A 10676-nucleotide genomic window follows, 5' to 3' on the forward strand; every position below is an offset into this window, starting at 1 on the left:
AGCTTTCTTTGGGTCCTGCTGCTACTGCTTTGTGGAAATGATGGCTCTCTCACACACTGTTTTAACAACTCACTATCATTTTCCCTAAGCAGCCACAGGTGGGTGACAGCTCCTACTCCTAGAGAAGTGGTGGTTTCAGGCAGTTCCTGCTGATCCCAGTGGCATTTCCAACTCCACAACACACCTGCCAGGTATTTGTCAGTCTCTTGTCTCCCAGCAAAAGCCACTCCAGGCTATTGGGCAGGAAATCCAGGTAAAGTTTCCTGGAGCATTACCTTTGCATTGTCAAGAATGTGTCGGTGGCAAGATGCCATTTTGGATATCACGCTTCAGCTTTGTTGGAAATCTGATCCAAACCAAACTCTACTGACAGGACTGTGTATCCAATGATTGTTTTACCTAAAATGTCAGTAAGAGGGAATCCACAACCTTGCCACCTCTGGTGAATGCTCCCATCATGTAAGATATATGTTCTCACTTCCAATATAGAACTAAATCATTTGATCCTTTTAGCAGCATCCCCAAAAATGGGGGCAAAATGTAGTTTCCCCCTACCTCCTCCCATCACTGAATAACCCAGGGCATGGTGAATGAAGCACCAAGCTAACAAGTTTTGCCTACATCAGGAAGCTGGGGGAAAGAAACTGAGGCTTCCCACTGAATGCTTCCTGCTTAGTTAGAAAAAGAGCAAGCCCTTCTCTGGTGGGTAGTAGGGAGTGAGAAAAAGAGAGAAAGAAAAATTTACCTGCAGAATTGGCTGTGCATACTGAGCAGCGGAAGACATCTTTTGGTAATGCTAAACAAGGCAGTTGAACTTCATTGCAAATAAAGATAAATAGGACTACAGCTCTCCTCGCCCTTCCTTAGCTTCTGGTCTACAGCATATTGCAGATCTTAGCTTCCTAACTTTCTATGAAATCAAATTGAAAGGATGTTCTGCTACACACAGCAGAGGCTCAAAATCTTTTCTTTTGTTTGTTTTTCTTTTTTTTTATTCCCATCTAGATCTGAGCACCTCCAGAAATGTTCAATGCTTTGTGAGGTTGAGCGGTATTGTAAAGTGTGTACATGAAAACCTCCTTAACTGGCATGAATATGCTTCATGAATTAATTTAATAGCCGATGTAGCAGTTTAACTATGTTCTATACCTTTATACTATGTTTTATACCTTTAAAATGTGACTTACAATTTAATAGCTAGAAAGTTTATTTTTTTGCCTTTACTATTTTCTTGATACTAAAATAGAAAAAAAATAACAGTAAAGCTTTATTTCATTTGTATGTTTTGGAGGTGACAATTTAATACACTTAACTATATGTAACATATTCCTTTCTTAAAGTGAGCACCATTTTTTTAGGAAACCAAAGGTAAGCTAACAATTGTAGGTATCGTTAAACTCATTCACAGATAAATGCTCTGGTTTATCAAAACCTTTTGGCACAAAAGTGACTAAGAAATGACTGAAAATTTAGCATCCACCCCCCACAGACATATGTGGTTCTTATGTGGCAGCTGAAATGAAAGACTGAAGCACTGGGGTTTTGTAGCAGGAGGCATGTGGAGGAAGACAGGAGACAGTAAAACTGGAAAGATTCCATAGACAACTTCTTTTTTTTTCTGAAATACTGTATTTACACAAAATTGGAGAGAGTACAAATACTGTTACTAAGAAGACAAAACCATTATAGTACATTCAATTTAAACACAGGCATAACTATAGATGCAAAACACAGAGGCCTAAGGTACTTGCACAGGGGAAAAAAAAGCATCAGAAAGGCCTCAGAGATTAAAAGCAGGAGGTAAGAGAACATTGTACTTGTCACGCAGCATCACCTTTCCTTGACTTCACTGGGCTTGCAATAAGATACTCTCCTTCCTCATTGTGGATGGTGAGGAAAACTCTCTTGATGTACTGACTGCTCAACACTGATTTTACAACACGGTTAAGTGTGTACTTAATTTTCAGCATGGGAATAGAGCTGTTAACTTCAAAGGAAATTATATTTGTGCCTAATCACACACTTACCAAGAATAGCCTTCTCAATGCTTCATAAGGTCAAGTCCATTGTTACATAAAAAATAAGTGTTATTTACCATCTTCTTCTTTTTTCCCTTAAAATATACTTTAGAATTTCTTAAATTTTACCCTTATGTAATCAATTAGAAAATAGTAGCTTACTGAATGCCATAGAATATTTTAATTCATGTCATATAATCAAAGGAATATAGTTCAAAAATAATTCCCACATTTTTCCAAAGCCTGTTTAGATTTAAAAAGAAATAAAAGAGAAAAATACATGTAATAATAAAGCAGCTTCATGTTTCTGGTCATTTTGCAGCACGTCTGTTATAATATTTCTCGGACATCTCTTGGTATCAGTTAAAATCATCAGATTAATTGATCATTACAAAAGAAAAGATCGTACAATATTATTACAATCCACCAAATATAGCCAATGCATGAAATATTTTACACATTACATATCCCTTAAAAAGAATTAATATATTTTAGCCTGTTCTTTGAAAACACATAACTTCCGAAGTAATATATCTTCAACACAGTGGTATCTGTCACTTCTACTGCCTAACTGCTTTTTTTTTCTGAATAAAAGCTTGTTTGAATAGGACTACTAGCTCAGTGATGGAACTACAGTGCTATTTAACTAAATTCCGTATATGTCTTTGTTACTGTTGCTGTTATTGTAATCACATACCACTGAAGTGCTAAATATTAGTAACTCAGATGTGTGGACTTTGGTTATGCTTGATAGAATACTGGCATATCAAATATATGTACCACTTCCTAAAGGCTATGTTACAATCATGATGCCTAGTAATATATAATAGTAACAACGATCTCAGATTCAAAGTGCTGACTCACTTGAGGCACCAATACAATAAATCAATCAATTAGAAGACTTATTTGTAATGTTCAAAGCTAATAGAGCAGATCCTTGGCTGCTGAGTTACATGCACAGCACTGTGGACTCTCAACCATTCCTTCCATCCTAGGGATTCCTATGGTCCCAGAAGACACTGGAATGTCACATCTGTTGTGGAGTGCTCCAAGACATACCAAGTCTTCAGACATGAAACATTAAAAGCCCTCTAAGCTTCTCTAAAACCTCCAAAGGCTCTCTTAAAACCCCTCAAGCCTACTCCATTCGCTCAGGGACATGACTTTGCCGAATATTGTACTTGGCTGCAGACCAGGGCAGAGCCTTTCATGAAAGTCCACAATTAAATGCATTGTATTACTGCAGCTTTCATACCCTGGAGGCACTGTCACCACTGTCGGCTTGAGAGGGGAAAGGCAGCTTTCCAGCAGCAGCAAACACCTGTCTCACTCGAAGGAGAATGCTTTTCATGTTGTTAGTTTGTTCTGTGCAAGCAGTAATCGTTTTCGGTGTCAAGAGAGCTGTTGTACCCCGAGGACGGATACAGGTCCCTCTTAAGTATCCTATTGATGATGTTGATCAGAACTTTTTTGTACTGTTGACGTAAAAGTGAGTAAACAAATGGATCTGAGGCAGCCTTACTGTAGGTGAGGCACTTGCTTATAATTCCCCAGTAGTAATTTATGGTAACAAAAGGAAGGAGCTCTATCAACCTGTCAAACATTAAAGAGAGATGGAAACACTTGAGTGTTATATTCACACCAAGCCCAGTCCACAAGTCATGCCTCATGAAACATTAAGGTAGCACTTATTTTCTTACAGTACACAGTCCCTGCAGGAGAAGGGCTCTGTACTTACTCCTTGTATTCAATAAAGGCAAAGGGAACTTTCCTAGTAAGGCCACTGCAAAACAAGAATCATTCTCTCTATGGAAAGAGAGAAAAAGTGTGTTTTCAAGGTTAATGCTCCCATGCATCAGAGATAAGAAAGTGCTGCAGTTTATTGCTCACTTTCTGAATTTCGAAAGTTTTGCTGGCAAGTGGTCAAAATTTCAGTGACATAACTAACTACCCCTCTCCCATGGCAAGTTTGAGATAGACAAATGTGACTTGTGGCACCCAGGTGCACTCAACTCAGTTGCCTAAGTACAGCTGTCTAGTGACAGTTGAGACATTTGGGCATAACATCCTTGGCATCAGGCTGCTGCTCCTGGAAGTTGTTGGTCTCTAGGTCCTGTGTCATATCTGCCAACCTACATAGAGGTTTTGGATACTATGTAGCATCTCAAATGACACCAGAAACCTTGTCTAGGTCACTGAATCCACCCCTCAGATACAGAAAAGTGAATCTGCATTACACCACTGCTGTGAATTATCACGTGTGCAAAGAGGATTCATGGTAGACTACTGTACTATGAAGAACACGGCAGTATCTCAGAGAGATTTGGGTGGCATCTGCAATCCCATAGTATGCTTAGGAGCACAACTGCATCTACTTACCTATTAAAGTTTCTGCGTGCACTTGGCTGACCGCTAGTTTGGCCAAAAAAAACCAAGGAGACAACACTTTTATCATCATTATATAAACAGCCAGCTGTCTCCAGACCTGTGTCTCCTAGTCTGTGCTTCATGGATGATTTAGTGGCCTCAGCACTTCAGTTGAGATGGGTGTATTAATCATGGGGGGAGAAACCACAACTAAGTTAAACAATTTCCATAGAAGTGAGAGCAAACCTTCAGACGGTTTCAGCAACAGTCTGGCACACAGCTTATCTGCAGCAGGCAAACTCTCCAGGAGGGCCGAAAGAACAGGGTGAGAAGTTTTTATTATTCGTACATCTTTTGTGAAACCTTTTGCAGGAGCAAGAATATACTGCTTTGCTATATTCATTCCAGGTTGGAAAAAAAGTACCATGAGATAAAATAGCCCTTTTCTGTAGCCTAAAAAGATCACTGTTTGAAGATATTAGATCAGAAGCTTTCTCAAGGTTTGAAGAACCTTCTGGCCTCTTTCCAAAGTGCAGAGCTTCCAATTTGCAGGGCGTTGACTTTTGAAGCTCTTCCAATCCTTCTGCATCGAAAAACTGACTTACCACCTCTAGGACTGAACATTGCAACAAGGGATTGAACTCTGACAGAAAAATTTCACATTTATATGTATAAAAGTGAAATCATTCTTATGGCAAGTGCATTTAAAAACCAATGACTTTTGTTTGAAGCTGCTTGGAAAAAATTCCAGTGAATTCAAAACAGAACAGGAAGACAGAAAATGTGAGATATAAATAATTGTACAATGAATGACACTTGCTGCATGGTTGCTCAGGTTTATCCCATCCTGTATATTGTCCTAATACAAGAAATACACATTTGATATTTACACAATTGATATTTTTATGAAGACATTAAATAAGAAGAGTAAGGTATCTTTCGGTCATGGAAATAGATGTATTACTCTGTGTTCCCTTTTATGTATTATGGGCCCAAACACAATTGCACTGAAGCCAACAGAAGAAAAATTACACAGATTTTAATAAGATAAAGGGTCTGGCCAAATCAAGTCAGCCTGAGAAATATCCATCTGAATGCATCTTAGTATCATTTTCTTGTTTTCAGTGCTGTTACAAAAAAGATGAAATTCATCTGTCGGCTTTTAGTGAACAGAAGAATATATTGCTAATGATCCTAATCTCATTCACATTTCTGAAATGAGGAGCAAATACTGAGCTCACAACGCAACCTGAGTCACCGGGCCAAATAGCAAGAAAACAGGGAGGGTATCTTTCACATTGCCTCCACAGAGATTGCTTCAGTGCCACCCGCCTGGAAACCAGAAGGGAGGAAGAAAGGAGAAATGGGCATGGCAGCAAGTCCTCCAGTCTCACCTCCACCACCGCCTTTTATCTAGTGCTGCCTGGAAACTGTCTTGCCACTGAGGCAAAAAGCCTTTGAGAATGTCCTCCCCAGACCCTGCCCATTTTGCTGTCACTGACCAACTCGGTCCTTGTGGCTGAGACAGAAGCTGTGCTTTGACACACACATTTACACAACCAGCCCTCAGCCTTCTCTCTAGTGACACGTAAGGTACCAGTTTGTCACACATAGAAAATGCACCACCTCACATTTGCCAAATGCAAGGTCTAAAGAAGGAAGTCTCTTTCATTTTAGAAGTTTATGAGAAGTATCTTCACCCTGAAAAATGTGGCAGTGCTGGAATTTGCTGAGCTTGGTAATGTTCAGATGGAAAGAAGATGGCAAAATCCACTTTGCTCAATATAATTATATCCTGATTATGGCAAAAGTGAATAGAAAATGACTCAGAATGTACTGAACAGTGATCAATTAACCTTTTTACTCTGTGATGTAATGTTAATATTTGTAATAATCCTTTCAACAGCAGGGGAAAAAAAGAAAGCAGCAGTTATCCAGGCAATCAGTCAAGAATCCCTTCAACCTATAAATGGGAACTGAAATACATGTCATCCTAAAGGTTAAAAAATGTAGTCATTTTTGTGCAGAGGCCTAAATCTGTGGAAGAAAAGGGCAAAGACAATGGTCATAAATGGCTTATGTGTATGTGGCTGTGTAGGATCAGTGCACTAAAGCTGGCTGATTTCTATAAGCTGGGGTGGGTGCAGACCCTGGCAGCTCGGTAGCAACCTTGAGGAGCCCTCAGCAGGGTGGGTTTGCAGACTAGTGCCCCTTCCTTGGCAGAAGTCAGTATTCGAGGGTGTCTTGGACACACTGTCAAGTGGGAAATACTCTAAAAAATCACTTTTGAACCATGTAGCCCATTTTAGTCCAGAGATGAAAGGCTAAACCCTGAGGTGCGGCAATTCAGTGTAGTTACGTTAGCTTCCAGCTCACTGGTTTATGCAAGTTATAAAATAATAACCATATGTGCTATAAAGACTATACAAGTATGGAATGAGAATGAGGCATGACTACTTATAAAGGTGCAGACCACCAGGGTGGATGCCAATAACTCTGGCTAGGTTACTGGCATGAGGAGCATGATGTTTCTTATACATTTAAAAAATCTAATGGTTGGTTTTCCTGGGAGATAACTCTTACACCTCATCACAAGGCCATGCTGCACCATTAGCAATGCATTTTAGAGACATTAATGTTTCTAGACACAAAGCTTATCTGAGAAATTATCAGCCTGGATAAATGTAAATTATGTCACTTCAGCTTCCAATAGCATCAAGCTTGGCCTTATGCCTTAAAAAAGAAAAAAAGACGTAAGCTAATCAGGAAAAGCTGTCTGCTTTCCCCTCTATTGCTTGGGTTGTGCTAATAAGGAAGGGTGATGAGTCTTTTAAACTGTCTTCATCTCCCACTGGCATGTAATTAATTCCTGGTACTTGTCCTAAAAGCCTCTTGCTCTTGGCAGTGGTGCCCAGACCTGGCTGCAATGGGGAAAGGAAAGCCAGAGGCTGGGTGCGCAGGCAGAGTCACTGTGTGTAAGTGTGTGTGAGCGTGAGTGCGCTTTGCCACTCAGAACCGGCCCCTGGTCTCTGCCAGGCTCTGGCACCCCAAAATTAGCTGTAGACCCCCCCTTTCTCCCCCCAGGCACCTGCACATCCGAGGCCATATCAGTCCCAGAAAGTCTCCCACCCCAACAGGCGATACTAACCTGGTGATAATGTAAGGACCAAAACAGATCACGAATGATCCTATAAAAATACTGATTTTCTTGGTAGCCCGCTGCCTCCTCCGTTTCTGCTCATTAAGACAGCGCTGCTTCACACTGCGAAGGGAAAAGAGCAGTCGGTGGGTTAAAGCAAGAAGCGGGGAGGCGGGAGAGGAGTCCAAGAGCGAAGGGAAGGATCCGCTCCCGGACCTAGAGCCGCTGCACCAGGAAGGGGAGATCAGGGTAGCCTTTGCGCCGGCCAGAGACGGGGGCAATCCCGGGGAAAGGGAGGGCAGTCCCCGGGGAAGAGAGGGCAGCCCCCGCCCCGCCGAGCCTGGAGACGATCGCACTCACCCAAGCAGCGGCTTCCGGTTAAACGGGAGCACCCGTCGGAGCGGGATTAGCATTTAAATAAAGCAGGTTACAAATGCACAACCCACCGTTTTCTGGCACTATAAGCGGCGTCTGATACTAGAGGCAGAAGCGCTCGCCATGTGGCCGGGGTAGGGGCGGGCAGGATGGGGTGCTGGGGGGAGGCAGGGCATCCTCTCCGCCCGGGGTACCTACCGCGGGTGCCCCGGGACTGTGCATACAAACACACACGCGTTACCTGGGGTGGATATCCACCAGCAAAACCAGAGTCTGCATGGTGATAATGTCTATCCGCTTGCAGTGGAACCGTGCAACTTTCAGCACCTTTAAATAGGTGAAACACAAGATCACCAGTGATAGCATGAAACTGGTGGAGTGAAAGACGATGGTGAACACTGTAAACCTTCTCCGCTCTGTCTCTTCTTTCAGGTGCAAGGTGCAAGAGGCATAAACGCTGCTGTAGTCTACCCACGAGTAAAACAAGGATACCAAGGGGAACGTGAGGGAGTGGAGCCACGAGTAGCCCATCAGTATCACAGCGTCCTTATACCGCATCTTGCTAGTGTAGCTTAAGGGGAACACCACGGCAATCCATTTATCGATGCTGAGTGCTGCCATGCTCAGCATCGTGTTGGAAGTCAGGAAAGTTTCCAGGAAACCCACCGCTTTGCAGACGCAGCCCCCGAGGGGTTGCTGGTTCCTCAGGATCCCCAGAAGGGTAAAAGGCATGTTCAGGACGGTGAGAAGCAGGTTGCAAAACGATAAGTTCACCAGGAAAACCCCGGCGACCTGCTTGCGGATCTCCGTACTGTAGACGAAGCATAGCAGCACCAGGAGGTTGGAGAGCAGGGAGACAACCAGCACCAGCACGAGGAGCAACGCCAGCAGCACGCCTGCCAAGTCCATCTCTCAGCGGGTCGCCGGGAGCGGGCGAGGGCAGGAGGAAGGGGGCACCCGAGCCGGCACCGCAGCCTCGCCTGCCGCCGCCCGCGACCGCCCGCGCATGTTGCCGGCGGCGCGGACCGGGGGGCAGGGGCCGGGGCAGCGGGGTGTAGGGAGAGCAGCAGCGGGTGGGAGGCAGAGCAGAATGTGCAGAGAGAGGGACGAAGGGAGCGGGGCTGACGGGCCGGCCGGGCGGGGCAGAGCGGAGAGGACCCGCGGGATTCCCTGATAGCGATGCTAGGCGGCGGGCGAGCGGGGTCCGTTGGAGCAGCGCCGGGGCACCCGGCGGCCGGAGCCGGAGGTAGGGGGGAGACCGGGGGACCCGGGAATGCGAGTAGGAGCTAGCGGGGCCGGGGCACCCGAGAACCGAGGCTAGCGGGGCCGGGATGTTGCGGTCTGGAGCTGGGAGCCGGGCCGGGGCTGGGGGGACCCAGGGCGCGGTGCTCGCTGCGCGCTGTCCGCGGTGCTGAAGCGGGCGCTGCCCCGACGGCCGCGCCGCCCTGGCCTCAGGCCGCGGTCCGCCGTGCCCCCCGCGCCGGCGCCCGCTCCATGTCCCGTCGCGGCTGCCCCTCCTCTGGGCGCACGGCCTCCTTCAGGCACTGAGCATCTTCCCCCGGTGCCCAGCCCCTGAAATACTCGAGCCGCCGAGCCTCCCGCGGCGACTCATGCGCAGACGAGCGGCTACGAGGCACAGGCTCAGCCAGGGATCGCGGATCGTTCTGATCCACTCCCGGACCGCAGGCGAGCGCAACAGGAAGCCCAACTTTCCGCTAATGCGCAGAGCAGAAAGGATCAGACCTGGCTGGCGAGGAGTTGCTACTAGTTTAATCCCTGCGCAGGGCTCAGGCACACCCTGAAAGCACCGACTGCTGCCAGCATTCCTGGATCCTGTCGAAAAGCCAGTGCCTGTGCCCCCCCTCCAACTGAGGGATTACTTGCCCTGTCTCCCCCTTTATCTCTTAGCGCCTAGAGGAAGTATGGTTGCCCCCCTGCATATTAACACTTCCCCACCAGCCAGAAGCGAAGGATGTTGCTTGGTTAGAGACTTTGGCCACTTGGACTCACACTTTTAAAGCCCCAGCTGACTGAACAAGTGCCCACATTAGGGTGATGCTGGCCCACTTTGTGGAAAACTGAAGTATCTCTCTTACTGTTCTCCATTTACACAGTTTGTTAACATGACAGCGTGATGGTAAGAAGGGTTCTTTCAGTTATCACATTGTGGCAAAAGCTGAAAAGACAGGAATGAAAGAGTCCAGAAATTCTCCCTCAGCACCTGTCAGGAAAGTGGATTGCACACCTAATTCCCAAAAATGCCATAAATCTTTGGTTTTGATTAAAAATAAAAGAAAAAGAAATAGAAAAAAAAAAAAGAGGGGATAAGTTTTGGTGCATCAAAACACTGGTACAGAAGAAAGCTGCCATGTCTAATCACCGTCACATTTTACAGTTGATTGCCAGAACTGACATGAAGAAAAAGGAGAAGAAAAGGTAGCTTTCCCACTATCCAAAATGATTATTAATATCCTAAGGAAATGCTGTATTGTATGTCTTGTCCCTACAATGTAGCCTTGTCACGCAAGTGTGACCACTGTGTGAACAACTGCACACAAAACTACTTGACAGACCCTGAAGGCAGTGTTTGTATTTTGTTTTTGTTTTCCAATAGCAGTTACAAGTTTTGGATCAGGCCCTAATTGAAAAGCTTGTTATGGTAAGTTTTGTGTCTTAAGGAAAAAGCAAAGCAACAAGACATGAGATGTGTTATTTGGAAGAGAACCAGTACTGTATTATTCTTCAGGATGGAAAGAAAATGAAGGTTTTCTTTGATC

General features: G+C 45.0%; 1 protein-coding gene across 1 annotated transcript; it reads right to left on the reverse strand.

Annotated features, from left to right (window-relative positions):
• Positions 1–1605: 1605 nt before the first annotated feature.
• GPR78 (G protein-coupled receptor 78) lies at positions 1606–9298 on the reverse strand. The gene is made up of 3 exons (XM_030493004.1): positions 8141–9298; positions 7534–7647; positions 1606–3611 (listed from the first exon to the last, which is right to left on the reverse strand). Exons 1-3 carry the CDS (start codon positions 8806–8808, stop codon positions 3374–3376), a joined length of 1020 nt encoding a protein of 339 aa, XP_030348864.1. The 5' UTR covers positions 8809–9298; the 3' UTR covers positions 1606–3373.
• Between the last annotated feature and the right edge of the window lie 1378 nt (positions 9299–10676).

Source organism: Strigops habroptila, chromosome 7 (genome assembly GCF_004027225.2).
Source record: "Strigops habroptila isolate Jane chromosome 7, bStrHab1.2.pri, whole genome shotgun sequence".
NCBI lineage: Eukaryota > Metazoa > Chordata > Aves > Psittaciformes > Psittacidae > Strigops > Strigops habroptila.